Raw genomic sequence first — 19,068 nt, forward strand, 5'->3', positions numbered from 1 at the left:
TTTCCATTGCCACTCTCTCTTTTGATTCCTAACACAATGGCATTATTCTCACAGTAAGGAAGCAGAGGCTTGGAGAGGTGAAATGACTTGCCGAGGTGATGACTGGTATAACCTGGACTTGAACCCATGTTTCTGGACTCCCAGCCTAATGCTCTTCATTGGAGAAAGAAGCACTAATATCACAGATGTGACTGGGGCAAGTTCCTTCCCCTCCCAGAGCTACAGATTCCCTAATTGTGAAACAAGAAGAATGGGGTAGACCAGTAGTTTCCAAACCTGGCTGAACATTCTGGGGAGCTTGGGAAAGAATACAGATTCCTGGGTCCCATCCCAGAGACTGATTCAAGAGGTCTGAAGGGAAGGATGGGTTGAGGCTTTGTATTTATTTTTATTATCATTATTTTTTTTTTTTGAGATGGAGACTTAGTCGCCCAGGCTGGAGGTCAGTGGCTTGCTCTTGGCTCACTGCAACCTCTGCCTCCTGGGTTCAAGTGATTCTCCTGCCTCAGCCTCCCCGAGTAGCTGAGATTACAGGCATGCGCCACCACGCCTGGCTAATTTTTTGTATTTTAGTAGAGACGGGGTTTCACCGTGTTAGCCAGGATGGTCTTGATCTCCTGACCTTGTGATACACCCCCCTCGGCCTCCCAAAATGCTGGGATTACAGGCGTGAGCCACCACGCCCAGCCGAGGCTTTGTATTTTTAACAAGTTTTCCTGGGATAGGAGTCACTGCAGTACACTATTAATTCCCTTCAAGCTCCAACAACTCATGTCAGCAGATCTCAAATAAATTACATGGGAAGGGGGAGGGAGCTCTTCGTGGAATATCATGAAATGCAAATAAGGTGAACTCCCTTATACTAACCAGAAGGAATCTTAGTAGCAGAAAATGATTACATTCCATGTATGGACATTTATTATCAAAGCACCAAAAGACAGAAAATATTTTTGAGAAATCACATTAGCAAGATGGAAATCGCTGAAAGCCAAGTGTCCAATGTAATAGGAGTTGTCTGATTGGTTGCCCAGAGACATACAGAGGTGTACAAGCTCACACCCTGGTACTCATTCATTTTTCAGCAGGCCTCGGGAGTTTAAGATCTGGGTAAAAATCTGGAAACACAGTCATTACTTTTGTTCTGCCCTATTGTCATTTAACAGAACATGGCTGCCCAACTCAGTGGTCCCCAGGAAGGAAGTTAGAGAATAATAGGAAACCTCCATCACATTCAGCTCTATCCCCCTGTCCCCATGACAGAGCTAGTGCTAGGCCAATTATGAAGGTCTGCCGGCCTCAGCACAACGCTTTGAAAGAATGTGCACGTAATCTCAAGAGTGTCCTGATAATACCTCTGCTGAGTGAGACATAGATGAGGGCAGGCATAGTAACGAACAAGGCTCAAGTCAGACAGACAGACAGACCTGGGTTTGAGTCCATAATAATATGACTTCTTTCTTTCTCTCTCTCTCTTTTTTTTTTTTTTTTTTTTTTTTTGACGGTGTCTTGCTCTGTGGCTGGGGTGCAGTGGCGCAGATCTCGGCTCACACTGCAAGCTCCACCTCCTGGGTTCACGCTATTCTCCTGCCTCAGCCTCCCAAGTAGCTGGGACTACAGGCGCCCGCCACCACGCCCGGCTGATTTTTTGTATTTTTAGTAGAGACGGGGTTTCACCGTGTTAGCCAGGATGGTCTGGATCTGATCTCGTGACCCCTGCCCTCGGCCTCCCAAAGTGCTGGGATTACAGGCGTGAGCCACCGTGCCGGGCCGACTTCCCTTTCAAGTAAGATTGCTGTGTGGATTAAGAGAAAAATCAGTGTGAAATTTCTCAAAAGAAGCTCTATACATGAGACCATTTTTTGCCTGTACTCTCTTTACAGGTAGGAGGAGACTTGTCAGAGGTCACACAGAAACCTAGTGGCAGAGCCAGGACAAGAACCCATTACTTTGACATTAGAGTAATGAAACCCTCCATGAGCCCCCATCATTCCACAACTCTGGAATTCCAACATCTGTTTGCTGTTGGGCTTTTATTTAGTTGGCAAACACTGATTTGCATTTAATGCCAGTCCCTTGACTAGGTACTAGGGACATGGAGAAGGATAAGACATAAAAATAATCACCATGGGCTAGGCGTGGTGGCTCACATCTGTAATCCCAGCACTTTGGGAGGCCGAGGCAGGCGGATCACCTGAAGTTGGGAGTTCTAGACCAGCCTGACCAACATGGAGAAACCCCATCTCTACTCAAAATACAAAATTAGCCCGCCGTGGTGGCGCATGCCTGTAATCCCAGCTACTCGGGAGGCTAAGGCAGGAGAATAGCTTGAACCCGGGAGGTGGAGGTTGCGGTGAGCCGAGATCTTGCCATTGCACTCCAGCCTGGGCAACAAGAGCAAAACTCTGTCAAAAAAAAAAAAAAAAAAAAAAAAAAGAAAGAAAAAAAGAAAGAAAAAAAGAAATCACGATGAAGGTGCTAAGTGGGCCCTTTGTTTTTCTCATTCTACAGCTTCAACCCTCCCTTGGCTTTATTTGTTTTGCTGATGACATTCAAATCTACATCTTCACAGCAATACTTTCTTACCTTCAAACTAGAATATCCAATTACTTCCTGCGAGTCTCCACACAACCAGAATAGAATTTGTTGTTGTCTCCCACAAATCTGCTTCTCCTCTGATGAACCCCACCCAGGTACCCAAGCCTTGAGTACTTCTTTCCTACATCTCACTCTCCCCAAATCTTGTGGATTTTGCTGCCTAAGTATATAATACTTTGATTTCCGTTATTTATCTCCATTTCCAGTGTTTGTAGCCTAGCCCCGGCCACTGTCATCTCTTCCCTGGGCACGAAACCGATTCAGAGTGAGGTATCTTCAGTGACCAGGATACGTCGGCCTCTGTTCCCCTTCCAGGCCTTGGCACGTGCTGTCTTCTCTGCGGAACTCTCCCCACCACTTCTGATCAGGGTTAGCGATTTAGTTCCAGAAGCCGCCCTGGGATTCTATATTCTACAGCCCATCACTTTTCCCGGTACCGCGGGAACAGTGTTTGTCTTGATCACTTTTCTATCCAGTGTTAGCCGCGCTTAGTACTGTATTCATTCATTACATGAATGAATGAAGAAAGAATGACAGACGGGCCAGATCACCGAAAGCCTCAAAACGCCCACAAGGAAATGGGTCGGACTTTATCCCCAGGACTAGATCAGAGCCTAGAAAGGCCCCGAGGCAATGACACGGTCTGCTGCCCAGGCTGGCCCCACTACACGGGCCCGCTCGCTTTCACCCTAGACAAAGTTTGTCCCTAATCGCTCCCCGTTGTAGTTCTAACTGGCTCCAGTCTCACTGGTCCACTGGCCCCGACACCGGCCCGATCTAACGGCAGGAGATCCGGAAAGTATGGGATCAACGCGCGCCAGCCCAACCCCCTCAAGAGACACTAGTTTCCCCGCGCATGCGAAGGGTTTCAGCTACAAGATCTCCCGGCCTCCGGAGTTCAATCCCTCGCCAGACCCCTCCCTCACATCGTCCCTCCCGAGGAAACGTGACCCGTGCCGGCCGCCGTGGCCGCGCCAACCTACTCGTTCGCCTTCTCTCCGCGCACGGTTCTCTCGGCACTCGCGCCGCTACCCAGGCTCGGGGGGCGGGGCCTCTATGCGACGCAGTGCGCTTGCGCGGACCGCCCCGGGCCGGCTTAAAGAGTAGGGCGGGGACAGAGACCCATACCTTTGGAGCTGAGTCTCGGCTAGGAAGGGGCAGTCGTTGAGAGGGCGGCCTTGGCGTTAGGAGTGCGTCGGCTGCACCCTGGCGGACGGACCTTGGGAAGGAGGGGAGGGGACCGTCGGGGTCGGCGGGGAGCTACGGGTATGCATAGCTCTTAGAGCGTCAGAGCTGGCGACGTCTAGTGGAAGATGGGGAAACTAATGTTCAGAGCGGGACACTCACTACCTCAGGGGCACACAGTTGATAAGGGTGGGGTGTCTGTGGTAATGGAGGCCCCAGGGAGGGTCAGGGGCCCGTAGTACGTCAGGGGCTGAACCTGTATTAGAACCCAGGCTTGTTTCCCAGCGCAGCCAGGTCCCAGAAAAATCCCCCTGATGTTATCTATTTATTTTTTTTAACCTGGGATAGCAGCAGGGAAAGCATTAGAGGCAAAAGGAAAGGATTTTCATTTTTCCAGGAATGCTGAAGTCAGGACTGTTTGAGGGGAACCCTGTGTTTGTCAGACTCCAGTACCGTTTACATCAGGATCTGGGGCAGCTTTTAAAAATATGCAGATTCATGATTGCTACCCCCACCTCACTGCTTGGCAGCCCACAGGTGCCTTCCCTGTTTCTTCCTTCTGGGTTGTGATAGGCTTGTCTGCAGTCCGAAGCACCTGATAAGAATTTTAGTTAAATGAATGTATCAGTCCAGTTTCTAGGGAATTAACCATGAATAAGACACAGCCACTGCTTTCAATCTGATAAGGTAGGCAATAAACTGCTTTTCTGAAGGAATCAGGTATGGCTTTTGGGGTCTTGAAGGATGGATAGGAAGGTGTAGGTAGTGAAGGAGGTAGGGGTAGAGGTGAGAGGCTGGGATGGGGACAGTGTTCCAAGTTGCAGGAACAAAAGCAGCGAAGGCTGGCTGGGCGCAGTGGCTCAGGCCTATAATCCTAGCACTTTGAGAGGCCTATAGGCAGGTGGATCACTTGAGCTCAGGAGTTGGAGACCAGGCTGGGCAACGTGGCGAAACCCCGTCTCTACTAAAAATACAAGAATTAGCCGGGTATGTTGGCCCGTGCCTGTAATTCCAACTACTCGGGAGGCTGTGGCGTGAGAATCCTTGAGCCCCAAAGGCGGAGGCTGCCGGAAGCTGAGATCGTGCCGCTGCACTTCTACCTGGGTGACAGAGTGAGACCCTGTCCTAAAAAAAAATGAGCAGCGAAGGCATATAATTCTGAGCGTTGCTTGGCTTGTTTTACAGACACGGAGGAGTTTGGTGTGGATAATAACGAAGGGCCTAAGGGTTGCAACAGGACTTTAGGCGCTTAGGCTTGGAGAGGTAGCCTCAGATGCCAGTTCCACTGAGCAACAGGAGCTAAGGGCTTTAAGCAGGGGAAAGACATGGTTAGTTTTGTGTGTTAGGCACTGGTTACAGCGTGACAAATGGTTTGGAAGTGGGGAGATGGGCTAGAGAAAGAGCAGAGAGAGTTAAGATGTGAGATAATGAGGCTGTAGCCAGTGCAGCAGCTGTGGAGATGCAGTGAAGAGAACAGATCAAAGAAATTTAGGAGTGAGAACTCCTGGTGATGGTAAATCAGTGGCCCAACCCAGGGACCAAGATCTTTTCGACTCTTTTTTTTTTTTTTGAGATGGAGTTTTCGTTCTTGTTGCCCAGGCTGGAGTACAATAGTGCGATCTCAGCTTACTGCAACCTCCACTTCCCAGGTTCAAGCAATTCTCCTGCCTCAGCCTCCCAAGTAGCTGGGATTACAGGCGCCCACCACCACACCCGGCTAATTTTTGTATTTTTAGTAGAGACAGGGTTTCATCATGTTGGCCAGGCTGGTCTCGAACACTTGAGCTCAGGTGATCCACTGACCTCAGCCTCCCAAAGTGCTGAGATTACAGGCGTTAACCACTGTGCCCGGCCCGTTTTGACTCTTTAAATAAAGCGTGTACATTATCTGACTACAGGACTGGCTGAGTCCTCCAGTCTCCCGTGTGTGGTCGCCGGATGGGGGGAGATGGTGGTAGATAGGTGTCTGGTTATTCCCAGAACAGTGTTTCCTGATGTCCTTTCCTTATTGGCTTTTGTACCTGAGGGGATAAGCAGCTATTAACTAGAATAGGCCCCAGGTGGCAGGAAGAGGTTACTGGGTCAACCAGGAACAAAAGAAGCTATTTCTAGTGCAACATGAAATTGAAAATCAAAAGCATGACCCAGGGTTCTCTGTGCAGGTTCCCCTCTTCCAAGATGGGTGCCAAATGACGAGTATCAGGTGTCTATGGCAAGATTTGGGGAGGATCCCAGACCTTAACAGCCCTTTGGTTGAATCCTCTCACAATGTGGCAGGTAAGATGTCTTTATTCCCATTTTGTAGATGTGGCATCTGAGCCTCAGAAGTTACGTGACTTGTTCAGTGTGACCCAGTTCGTGGTAAGACTGGGAATGAAGGACTCTTGACTAAGAATCTTTCCAGGGAGCGTTTGCCCTTTCTGCACCCTCTGCCTGGGTGCTCTCCTCCAAAACCCTGGCATGACTGGCTCCTTTGGTCATTCAAATGTTTCATCCCTGGAGGCTGCCCCACCCTATAAGATCACGTTATCCTTTGTCTTTTCTTTTCTCTTCCTAGATGGAGTCTCACTCTGTTGCCCAGGCTGAAATGCAGTGGCACAATCTCGGCTTACTGTAACCTCCCGAGTTCAAACGATTCTCCTGCCTCAGCCTCCTGAGTAGCTGGGATTACAGGCATGTGCTACCATGCCTGGCTAATTTTTGTATTGTTAGTAGAGACAAGGTTTCACCATGTTGATCAGGCTGGTCTCGAACTCCTGACCTTGTGATCTGCCTGCCTCTGCCTTTCAAAGTGCTGGGATTACAGGCGTGAGCCACTGCACTTGGCCTTGTATTTTCTTCATAGCAGTTACTCATATCTGAAATTGTTGCTTTTGTCTGCTGTTTCCCTCTGCTAGAATGTGAGCCCCATGAAAATAGGGACCATGTCTGTCTTGTTTACCACTTTACCCCCAGGACCTGGACTGATTAGTGCCTGCCACATGGCAGATGCTCAATAATATTTGCTAACCAATGGAAATAGGCAGGGGAGAGAGAAAGAGAAGGAAACCATTTAAGGAAAGCTGAGGATGTTTCAAGTACTTCTCACAAATTGCCTCATTTGATCCCTTCACAGCCTTTCAAGGTAGAAATCCTATCTCCATTGGGTGAATAAGAAACCATGCTAAGCCAGGTCAAGTCCATGGTTGGTCACTTTGAGGCTATAGACTCGTGTGAGATCTATTAGGCATAAAATTTTGCATCAACTACGTGGAGGAATTCACAGACCTTCTCAGGCTCACTTGGGGATCTCAGATCAAGAAACCTAGGATTGGGGAACTTGCCCAGGGTCTTTTTGGCCCCAGGCCTTTCCTGGATCCTCACTCTCTGGCAAGGATGGAGTCCATGTAGTGGACTATAGGGAACCTGATGAAGATTCCGGAGCAGAGGGAGATGATTTGCACTGAGCCTCTGGTGTCTCAAACCTAAGTTTGAATCCTGACTGTGGAGAAGTCATCTCACCTCTCCAAATCCCACTTTCCTCATTTTATTTTTTTCTTTCTTGTTCTTTTTTTTTTCTCTTTTTCTTTTTTCTTTCTTTTCTTTTCTTTTTTTTTTTCTTTCTTTCTTTCTTTTTTTTTTTTTTTTTTTTTTTTGAGATGGGGTCTCTCTCTCTCTTACCCAGACTGCAGTGCAGTGGTGTGATCTTGGCTCACTGGAACCTCTGCCTCCCGGGTTCAAGCAATTCTCCTGCCTCAGCCTCCCGAGTAGCTACGATTACAGGCACACGCCACCACGCCCAGCTAATTTTTTTTTTATTTTTAATAGAGACAGGGTTTCACCTTGCTGTCCAGGCTGGTCTCGAACTCCTGACCTCGTGATCCGCCTGCCTTGGCCTCCCAGAGTGCTGGGATTACAGGTGTGAGCCACCACGTCTGGCTTTCCTCACTTTCAAAGTGAAATCTGTTTTTTTCCTAACAATAACTACCCTTTGTTGATCTGGTCACTAAGCGCCAGGTACTTGGCTGATGACTTTACAGTGCTTATCTCACTTTCCCTTACCTCCCTATGACATCAGTATCTTTATAGCCTCCATTTTACAGCTGGGGAAAGGAAGGCTTGAAGAGGTATCCTGACTTACCCGAGATCACAGCAGTAGTGTCAGCCGTGGTGTTCCCACACATGTACCTTGGGACATGCCATGGGCTCAGACTTCCCAACACTAACTGTTGAATCCATTGCATCCTCTGTTCTTGGGGTTTGTGGGAACATTTGAGTCTGAATTAGGTGAAGAAAGGTATGCAGGGATGTACTTCACTGTGAATGGAGGCCAATCCCTTAACTTTGTGTCTTGCCTTTGTCCCTGCGAGGGCCTCTCTCCAAGTCTGGACTGTGCCTTTTAATTGGAACATCTCTGTCAGCCCCAGGGTCTGCATCACACGTGGTCTGCGTCTGTGCACATGGCTACTGTCTCTTTTTAGCAGTGACATCACCCCGCCTGGTACTGTTGTTTATGAGGCCGTCTCCCCACCTGGCTGGGGGCCACTGCTTTGGCCATTCAGAGTGGAATTCCTTTGTCTTCCAGCCTCTAGCACGGGCCTGGGCCAGCATTGCTGGTCAGGAAATGCCTGTGGAATCAAAGTGAGGACTGTCCCAGGTGTTGAGGATTTACTGTGTGCTAGGCCTGTCCCTGACACTTTATATGTGTTACCTCATTTACACCCCCACAGTCATCCTGGGAGGGAGAAGTTACCCTATTTTACTGAGAAGAAACAGACTGATTGAAGTTGGGCTTTGCCTTAGGCCCACTTGTGATGATTGATGGCACCAGGGCCAACTCTAGGGTCAGTACCCTGGTCGTGTTTGAGGTGTGTGGGCTGAAAAAGGGGAGACACACTTCAAGGCCCCCGGGATCCTCAGAAACCTTCTACTAACAGGTTCCTAGTTTGGCTCTGATTTCATCCATGAGGACACAGAAGCCTAGAAAGGGGAGATAACTTACTTATAGACCCTCTTCTCCACTTGTTATATACTTACGTATCCACTTAATTTTGGCAGGATGGGTCTGTTTTGATTCACCATTGCACCACCCATGTAACCCAGTGCCTGATCCAGGTTGATGCCCAGTAAATACTTTCACATTTTATTTATTATGAAAACACTGAGAAATGTATAAAAATTAATAGAACAAATACCTATGTACCTACCATCCAGCTTGCAAAATGAAACACTGCTAATGTAGATAAAGACCTTTTCGTTTCCCTCTATGACTGACCCCCAAGCCCAAGAAATAAAGACTCTCCTGATTTGGTGTTTATTATTCCTATGCAGTGTTTATTGAGATTCAGGCACCATAAAATTCCCGCTTTAAAGTGTACAATTCAGTGGTTTTTGGTATATTTACAAGATTGTACAACCATTACCACTGTCTGATTCCAGAATGTTTTCATCACCGCAGAAAGAAACCTCATCCCTCTTAGTAGTTACTCCTCAATTCTCCTCCTCCCCAGCCCCTGGAAACCAGTAATTTACTTTCTTTCTCTATGTATTTGCCTATTCTGGACATTTCATGTAAATGGAATCCTACAATCTGTGGCCTTTTGTGACTAGTGTCTTTCGTTTAGCATGATGTTTGCAAGGTTCACCCATGTTGTAGCGTGGATCAGAACTTTATTCCTTCACATGGCTGAATAGTCTTCCATTGTATGGATACACCACACTCTGTTCCTCCACTCATCAGTTGATAGGCATTTGGGTTGTTTCCACTTTATTATTTATTAAGAATAATGCTGCTATAGCCAGGAGTGGTGGCTCATGCCTGTAATCCCAACACTTTGTGAGGTTGAGGTAAGAGGATCACTTGAGCTGAGGAATTCAAGGCCAGCCTGGGCAACATAGGGCTCTCTACAAAAAAAATTTAAAAATCAGTCGGGCGTGGTGGCATGTGCCTGTTGTCCCAGCTACTAGGGAGGCTGAAGTGGGAGGATCACTTGAGCCTAGGAGGTCAAGGCTGCAGGGACCTATGGTCGCGCCACTGCACTTCAGCCTGGGTGACAGAGTGAGACCCTGTCTCAAAAATAATTATAACTATGCTGGTATGAACAGTCATGTACAGGTTTTTGTGTGAATGTTTTCTGTTCTTCTGGGTAGATACCTAGGAGTGGAATTGCCGGGTCATATGGTAAGTATATGTTTAACTTTTTGAGGAACTGCTGTTTTCCAAAGTGGCAGCAATTGTGTGACAGTTCCAATTTTTACATCCTCACCAATACAGTCATTCTTCTGTATCTGTGGGGAATTGGTTCCAGGACCTCCCATGGATACCAATATCCAAGGATACTTAAGTCCCTTATATAAAATGATGTAGTGTCTCATATATGTTTAAGTCCCTTATATAAAATGGTGTAGTGTTTCATATAAACTATGTGCATCCTCTCGTATACTCTTTAATTTTGTTTTATTTTAAATTTAAATTTATTTTTATTTGTTTATTTTGAGACAAGGTCTCACTCTGTCAGGCTGGAGTGCCATGGTGCAATCATAGCTCACTGCAGCCTGGAACTTCTGGGTTCGAGGGATCCTCCTGTTTCAGCTTCGCAAGTAGCTGAGACTACAAGCGAAAGCCACCACACTGTCCTTTCCATGTACTTTAAGTCATCTCGGCCGGATGCAGTGGCTCACACCTGTCATCCCAGAACCTTAGGAGGCTGAGGCTAGTAGATCACCTGAGGTCGGGAGTTTGAGACCAGCCTGGCCAACATGGCGAAAATGCGCCTGTAGTCCCAGCTATTCAGGGAGGCTGAGGGGGAGAATCGCTTGACTCCCAGAGGCAGAGGTTACAGTGAGCTGAGATCGCGTCACTGCACTCCAGCCTGGGTAACAGAGCGAGACTCCATCTCAAAAAAAAAGTCATCTCTATGCTACTGGCAATAACTAATACAATGTAAATGCTATATAAATTGTTATACTGTGTTGTTTAGGGAATAATGACAAGGAAAAAAGTCTGTAGATGTTCAGTACAGATGAAACATTTTTTCAAATATTTTCAATTTGCAGTTGGTTGAATCCACAGATGTGGAACCCATGGATATGGAGGTCCCACTGTACTTGTCTGATTATGGCCGTCCTAGTTGGTCATTGTGGTTTTGATTTGCATTTTCCTAATTACTAATAATGCTGCGTGTCTTTTCATGTGCTTATTGGCAGTTTGTATATCTTCTGTGGAGAAGAGTCTACTTAAATGTTTTGCTTATTTGTAAGTTATTTGTCTTTTTATTGTTGGGTTGTAGGAATTCTTTATATATTCAGGATAGTAGACCCTTCCTTATTTGTGATTTGCCAATAAGTTGTCCCATTCTGTGGATGGTCTTTTCTGCTTTTTGATAGTATCTTTTGAAGCACATATTTTAAAATTTTGACGAAGTCCAATTTATTTTTTTCTTTGCTTGTGCTTTGAGTGTCATATCTATGAAACCATTGCCTAATTCATAGGTCACAAAGATTTACACTTATTTTTTTCTACAAGTTTTATGTTTTGGCTCTTACATTTAAGTCTTTGATTCATTTTGAGTTAATTTTTATATAGGGTGTGAGGTAGGTCTTATGCATTTTAATCCTTTTATTAGGTATATTTCTGAACAATATATGACAGTTTTTCATGGTATTTGCACTTTTAAGTGGTAAATTGTTTGATTCTTTTGCAGCTTGCTTTTCTCTTTCAGTGTTATGTCAGGAGAGTTATCCATGTTTTAAGGGCAACTAGTTCATTTTCACTGCTCTATAGGTTTCATTGCATAAAAATACCACATTTTGTTTGTTTATTCTCCTGTGAATCGTCACTTGGGTTCTCTAGTATTTTATTGCGATACATGGTAAAAAGACTAATAGATGCCTCCTGTGCAGTGTGTTGAAGGTCGTGAGCATATTCAGACTTATGAGGTAATACAAAGTTTCTCTCCCAAATGGTTTTGCAAATGTGCAGTCCTGCTAGCAATGTATTAGAATTGCCCTCATTCTGCATCCTCACCAAGGCAGAATTGTCAAGGTTTCTAGCTTTTGTCAGTCACTGGTTTCTAGCTTTTGTCAGTCTAGTGATTGTGAAACAGTGTCTCATTGTGATTTTCCAGATTAATAACAAGATTTGTTTTTCAGTGTTTACATGGTTGGATGGATGAATGCATGGAAGCAGACAGGGTACAGCTCTTTGGGGAGGCAATAACCCTTTACTCTGCCTGTGGTTGGAGGATGGCAGGGCTCTGGGCCTAGACTGTGTGGCTCTCTGTAGGGACACAGTGGAGCTAGAGAATGTTGGGGCAGGCTGACAACTCTAGGTGTGGGAGAGGACGGTTGTCACCTTGAAACTAGTGATGGTAGCCTCTCTCTCCCCAGGGAGAGGCTATCATCCTGCCCTTCCATCTCCTTGAATTTTCCAAGAAGGGAGGGAGTGGAGAGAGAGTGAGGCCAAAAGAGAATTCCTGGGACTGGGCATGGTGGCTCATGCCTGTAATCCCAGTACTTCGGGAGGCCAAGGCAGGAGGATCACTTGAGACCAGGAGATAGAGACCAGCCTGGGCAACACAGTGAGATCCCTCCTCTACAAAAATTTTTTGTAAAATTAAAAAACAAGGGAATTGCCTAAGGATGAGAGGTCACAGGGGCCCAAGTGACCCTTGGAATGACCCCTTTTCTGGGACTTTTTCATGATCTCTATATTGGTGTGACATGAATTTTCCTTGTTTAATCTACTGAGTTTGGAGATGATCTTAATGATAATAAGAAAATGAATAGTAATGATTGTATGTTGAACTCTTATGTGCCAGGCACTTATGCTTTTTCTTTTTAAAAATAGATATTATCTCATTCAATTCCTTATGGGACAAGTACTAATAGTGTTCCCATTTTATTTTATTTTTAAAATAGGGATGGGTCTCACTGTGTTGTCTAGGCTAGTCTCATACTCCTGGCCTCAAGTGACCCTCCTACCTTGGCCTCCCAAAGTACTGGGATTACAGGCATGAGCCACCGTGCCTGGCTTATTCCTGTTTTATAGATGAGGAATCAGAAGATCAAAGAGACAGAGCAACTGAGGGTTTGCACACAGGCAGTTGGACTCCAGAACTCTTAGGCATCGTGCCGTATGGTTAACCTGGCTCAGCCAAATCCAGGAGAGCAAAGAAAAGAGAGGCTTGCCCAGGCTTGGGTGGGAAACAGGAGTCAGAATATTCACTGGGCCTGGCATGAGGGAGCAGCAGGGAGCAGAGCGAGAGGCCACTGGGAAAGATGGTTCTCAAAAGCAGAAGCCTCACCCCCGGGAACATGGCCCATCAGCAAGCACAGGGGTGCCTCTTCTGGGCATGCTGGCTGCTGGGAACCCAGAATGGCATCTGCCTGCTCCTGGGTCTCAAGAAAGACCTGTCTTATGGGGTAGACAGATGATAATAAGCAGACTTACCCGTAAATGTAATACATTCAGAAATGGAGACATGTGATACAGAGGGTGAAGAGAGAACCTTTTTAGAAAGGACCTAGTTTAGCTAATGAGTCAAAGGAAGCCCCTTTGAGGAGGTGGCATTTGAGTGGAGACTCGAGAAGAAGGAAGCAGCTACTCCCCAGTCTGGGGAAAGAGTAAGTGGCAGATGCAGAGTCCCTGAGACGGAAAGGAGCTGGTTTAGTTCTAAGCTCTCAGAAGGCCACTGTATCTGAAGTGGTATGAGTGAGAGGGTGGGGCTGCTGTAGATGGGGCTGGTCAGTTGGCAGGGCCAGGTCAGGCTGGGTCTCCAGGCCAGGGTCAACATATAGGTCTATAGCCAACATGTTTAAACAAGGCCCATAAGACTGTCTTCTTGCTGTCCCTGAGAACTGGGTGTTTGCAAATTTGGGAGTGACTGAATCCTGATGCCTAGGCTGGGAAAGAGAGTGGGGAGGGTGGGGAGCTTTCTTGGCCTCTGGTCCTAGAAAGCTGGAACAAGAATTTGGGAGGCTGCATCCCACTGACTCCCAGGTGGGTTGGAGGGTGGGTGGCCTCAGCCCCCAGGGCCCAGGTGATAAGGTGGCACCTCACACTGACAGCTGTCCAGATGTCCTTCCACAGGCAAACGGTCCATCAAACTGTGGTGCATCCATACATACCATGGAGTACCACTCAGCAATAAAGACGCAAACATGAAATGAGCAACACCTTCGAAGCATCTCCAGGGAATTATGTGGAGTGAAAAAAGCCAGTCTCAAAAGAGTACATACACTATATGATTTCATTTATGTAACATTTTGGAATGACTGTTTTAGAAACAGAGGACAGACTGGTGGTTGCTAGGGGTTAAAGATGGGAGGGAAGTTAGTGTGGTTATATAAGGGCAATACCTTTTTATTGTTAGAACTGTTCAGTATCTTGGTGGCGGTAGAAGATCCGTGAATTGACACAGATGATGAAGTTGTATAGAACTTAATAGATGCAGATGTGCGTGTGTACACACACACACACTCACACTAGTATATGTAAAACTGGGAAAATCCAAATAAGATCGGTACATTATATCAATGTCAATACTACAGAGTTACTGTGGTATTGCTTACAATTGCATGAGCATATACAATTATCTCAATAGAAATTTTAATTAAGAAATGAAATTTGGCTAGGCATGGTGGTACATGCCTGTAGTCCCAGCTACTTGGGAGGCTGACAGAGGGAGATTGCTTGAGCCAGGAGTTCAAGGCTGCAGCGAGCTATGATTATGCCACTGCACTCCAACTTGGGTAACAGTGATACCTTGTCTTTAAAAATTTTTTTTTTAAAAATGGGAGCCAGGCGCGGTGGCTCACACCTGTGAGCCAGCACTTTGGGAGGCCGAGGCGGGTGATTCATGAGGTCAGGAGTTCGAGATCAGCCTGGCCAACATAGTGAAAACCCGTCTCTACTAGAAATACGAAAATTAGCCAGGCATGGTGGCACGCACCTGTAGTTCCAGCTACTCTGGAGGCTGAGGCAGGAGAATCGCTTGAACCCAGGAGGCGGAGGTTGTAGTGAGCCGAGATCATACCACTGCACTCCAGCCTGGGAAACAGACCGAGACTCCATCTAAAAAAGAAGAAAAAAAAAAAAAAGAAATTTAAGGCCCAAAGCATTAGATAATAGAATGATAAAGTTATTTGTACTAATAAAATTTTCAGCTAATGGAATAAAAAATCTGAAGGCTCTGCTCAAGGAGGTCTCTTGTCCTTGAGTTAGCAAAGTCACAGAGAGGTAGGCAGTGTGCCCTCAGGTGTGGGAGCAAGCAGGGTCACCCTCAGGACACTCAAGATAGAGCGGTGGTACCCTCAGACCCTCTGGGTAGGTTGCCCAGCTTAGCCTTTTGGGCCTCCCTCTGCCCCTCAGCCCTCAAGCTGATCGACCATGATCACAAGGGTAAGAGCAGAGCCACAGCACCCCCTGCCCTCCACCACTGTTTGGTCTTTCATAGAAAACAGGCATTCTCCTGATCCCCACTCTACCAGGTTAGGCTAAGGACCCTTCCTGGGGAGGCCCCATGTCAACTATGATTAACTGTCTGTGCCTGTGTGTCCCCCAGCAGCCTAAGACTCCTGAACCTTCAGAGCAAACCTGATCCCAATCCCAACCTGAAGGGCATGGGATAGTGTTTGTTTGAGGCACTGAACTACATGGGAAACTGACTGAGGCTGGGGCAAACCCATCCTGAGACCCCAGGCAGGGCCTCGGCTTTGGTCCAGGATTTGTGGGGTGGTTTTACAACATCCTGGGATTTCATATGTGGGTGCCACTAAGACCTCTCTTCCAGAATGTTGGCTGCCTTGGGCACTGTCTCAGATTCCATCCACAGAGTGGCAGACCCAAGGCTTCCTGCCATAGTACCCCACCATACACAGAACCACAGCCGCATCCTCAAATTGTTGACATCTTCCCATGGGCTGAGCACTTCGTTTCATTTATTTCTCTCAACCACATTACAAGGCAGGTCTTCTTTGTGTATTTATTTTGCAGAGAAGGAACCCAGGGCTCAGAGAGGTTATGTAACTTGCACAGGGTCACTCAGCTTGTAAATGGCAGGGCAAGGATTTCAAGAGGCAGTCCTGACATGTGCCAGGCCTGACCTAGTCCCTGCAGATGCAAAGCAGAAAGAGAAACATTGCCTGCTCTGAAGGAGCTAGTGAGAATATCACCAGACATTTCCATAGTGCGTATGATGGGGCAGGCACAGGCTAAGCTCCTTGCATGTGTTATTCCATTGAATCCACACCACAACCCAGTGGAATAAGGTTATGCCTATTTGATGATGGAAATTGAAGCTCCGTGAGGAAGAGAGACCTATTCAAGGTCACATAGCGAGCTGGAAAGTCTGACCTCTTGTTAGCTTCCTCCCTCCTCCAGGCTGGCATCCCAGGCCCCTCCCTGCTCCTGGTCTGCACACCCCTTCTCCCCTCCACTCAGCTAAGCCTTGTCCATGGCCCCTGTCCCTTTCATTTCTCTTCTTAGGATAGTTTGGAGCCTGCAGTGGGGCCACACTGTCTGGACGGTGAGCCTGGGGTGCACCTTCTACCCCAGGGTGTCCTTTAGCCCTTCCTGTCTCTTCCAGCTGTGCAGCAAGGGGAGTATTAGAGGGGCCCACTACCCAGGCCCTTACCTGCCTGCAGCAGCCTACCTGAGTGTGTGCAGCCCACACAGCATAGAGGATGGAGCCTGCAGGACACCCTTAATGCCCTTACCTGCCAGGGAGGCCAGCACAAAGGGGCTGGGGGCGGGACTGCGCTTCTCAGAGTTGAGTGGTTCTGGAAGCCGATATGAGCAGCAGCAACTGCTGGCATTATCTAGGCTCTAAGAATAGCTTAGGATGAAGAGTCAGAGGTTGAGGCCAGGGAAGAGGACAGGAGCCTGTTCCTACCGCCCCCTCCTGCTGCTTGGCCTGGAAGCTGGGAAGCCTGCCTCCTGGCTCACCATTTGCTCTGGGATGGTTTTGCATGGACACATCTTGTCCACCACTGGGCTGAAGGAAAGAGGGTACCCCTGGGACTCAGACCTAGGCTGCTTGACCTCAGGCTGAAGGCAGTGGGCCCACTCTCTGAGGACCAGCCCTCACCCAGGCCCCTCCCAACTGGCACAGAGTAGGGGTTTGTTTTTTTCAAGGATCGTGTTGGAAGTGACCCTTATTCATTTAGCAAACACTTTAAAAATAGGTTATACATACACGATTTAAAGTTCAAAGGGTATACAAGGGAAAAAAAAAAAATCACTGTCCCTCCCTTCCCTGGCCCCCAGCTACCAAACACTGTTACCAGCTTTCTTGGGTGACTTCCAAAGGCAGTCCATCCATACATAAGCATACAGATGCACAAATGTCTCTCTCCCCCGATTTTTACGCAGGAGATGGCATTGCCCGTACATCCTTCTGCTCCTTTTTTGTGTGTGTGAGACGGAGTCTAGCTCTGTCGCCTAGGCTGGAGTGCAGTGGCTCTATCCCAGCTCACTGCAACCTCCGCCTTCTGGGCTCAAGCGATCCTCCTGCCTCAGCTTCCTGAGTAGCTAGATTACAGGCATCTGCCACCACGCCCAGCTAGTTTTTTGTATTTTTAGTAGAGACAGGGTTTCATCACGTTGGCCAGGCTGGTCTTGAACTCCTGACCTCAGGGGTTCTGCCCACCTCGGCCTCCCAAAGTGCTGGGATTACAGGTGTGAGCCACTGTACCCAGCCACAACTTTTTTTTTTTTAACCTAATGATCTATCTTGGAAATAACAGCAATAATGTATTGAGTCTCCTCTAGTGTCGGGTACTATTCTAAGCACTTTAGATGTTTGAACTCATATAATGCTCATCACAGCACTAGGAGGTAGGTCCTGTTTGTGAATCTCCACCGTTAAGAGGTGAAGTCATTCTCCAAGACTTTGTGCCTGGTAACTGGCAGAGCCAGGACTAAAACCCAGGCAGCCTCACTTTAGATAAGGTGCTCCTTCCTCAATGCTCTGTGCTGCCTCCCAAGTGTGAGACATGTTGAGACTCACAGCGTGCCCTTCCTCTTCCTAAGGGCCAAGGTAAGCCACGTACAGTGAACACTTACCACGTACCAGGCTGAGGCTGGGCTACTGCAGTGTAAGGAAGACCAGGCCTCTGTCCTCATGGAACTGGCATCCCAGTGCCCATGAGTGTCTGCCAGCTAAGGCAGGAGGAGGGAAACCCACTTGTCTCATACCCATGTGCCCTTGTATAGGTCTACTGTTCAGACACACCCTGGTCCCATGTCCACTAGTCCTGTAGTCACACCACCTCTGAGCTGGAAGGCCTTAGAGCCCAGAGTTACAGATGGGAACATGGGGGCCCAAACAGAGGTGGACACGAGAGCACCAGGTGGCCCTTGCGAGACTCATCCCCTGCCTCCCGGGATCCATTTCAGCAGGGTGGGTTGGGGGTGACTTTAATCCAGGGCCCAACCATTGTTTGAAGTTGGGAACAATTGAAGGACAAGGGAGCTATAGATAGATCCACAGCTGCTGTTACTTGTCCCAGCCTGGGCACTGGGCCTGAGCATTGTCTACAGAGGGGCACTCTAAGCAGTGAGGCCCACTCCTGGGGGTGGGAGGTTGGCCCAGAACAGCTCAGCTCAGCTCAGCTCTGGAGATACAGAGTCAGAGGCCAAGACAGAAATACAGAGTCTTGTAGGGCAGAGAGCGGGACAGGGCAACACCAAAAGAACAAGACCCTTGAGAGATACAATGGACTCCCATCAAATATCGACAATACCAGACGGGCTGGGGGTGGGAGGGCAGAGACAAGGCCTGAGCCACAGGTTGAACTCAAGGACACGGCACGTCAGAGACCTGGACCAGAGCGGGTGCTGGGGTCTGGAGCACCTTGGCCCAGCTCAGGTCTTTCTGTTCATCCCTCCAGAACAGCTGTGCATGTTGATCACTCTCGGGGGCAGCCAGTCTGAGGTACCCTTGTGTGTGCTGGGGGAAGCCTCTAGGTCTTCCGAAGTGACAGGTTGTGCTCTCAGGCCTGGTCATGGTTTGAATTCACTGTATGACATCAAGCAAAGACCTGCTTCTCCCTTTGTGCCTTAGTTTCCCCAGCTGTCCAATGAGAGCTGGTTGGCGTGATGGCCGAAGGGCCCCCTCATCCTCCAGTGATGTCAGGACATTTTATGTGTCTAACTCCCTCCTCTTGCTGTGGCTGAGGTTGCAGTCCCCTCCTTTCTTTGTCCTTTGTGAGGATGGGGGACAGCTGGTTCCCCACCCGCTCCCCCCAGTAACCTTTCAGCCATAAATCCATGCTGAGGCGTCTCTCCTCCGGATAAACAGCCCTGAT

General features: G+C 47.9%; 2 protein-coding genes across 5 annotated transcripts in view; one reads left to right on the forward strand and one right to left on the reverse strand.

Annotated features, from left to right (window-relative positions):
* The window catches only part of GSS (glutathione synthetase), a 28,206-nt gene extending 24,543 nt beyond the window's left edge, over positions 1–3,663 (reverse strand). The window contains exon 1 of one of the 4 annotated variants that reach the window (XM_010386519.1): positions 3,579–3,663. The gene's annotated coding sequence lies outside the window, so the exon portion shown is untranslated. Of the gene's footprint in view, positions 1–2,583; positions 3,489–3,574 lie in introns of those variants that run through there. The other 3 variants (XM_030915192.1, XM_030915194.1, XM_030915193.1) reach the window with 3 other exon arrangements.
* Positions 3,664–5,954: 2,291 nt separating this feature from the next.
* MYH7B (myosin heavy chain 7B) overlaps positions 5,955–19,068 on the forward strand; it is a 44,213-nt gene continuing 31,099 nt past the window's right edge. The window contains exon 1 of the mRNA XM_030915195.1: positions 5,955–6,057. Within this exon, the coding sequence (XP_030771055.1) occupies positions 5,970–6,057 (88 nt within the window). The 5' untranslated portion in view covers positions 5,955–5,969. The remainder of the gene's footprint in view (positions 6,058–19,068) is intronic.

This window comes from Rhinopithecus roxellana, chromosome 13 (genome assembly GCF_007565055.1).
Source record: "Rhinopithecus roxellana isolate Shanxi Qingling chromosome 13, ASM756505v1, whole genome shotgun sequence".
Taxonomy (NCBI): Eukaryota; Metazoa; Chordata; class Mammalia; order Primates; family Cercopithecidae; genus Rhinopithecus; species Rhinopithecus roxellana.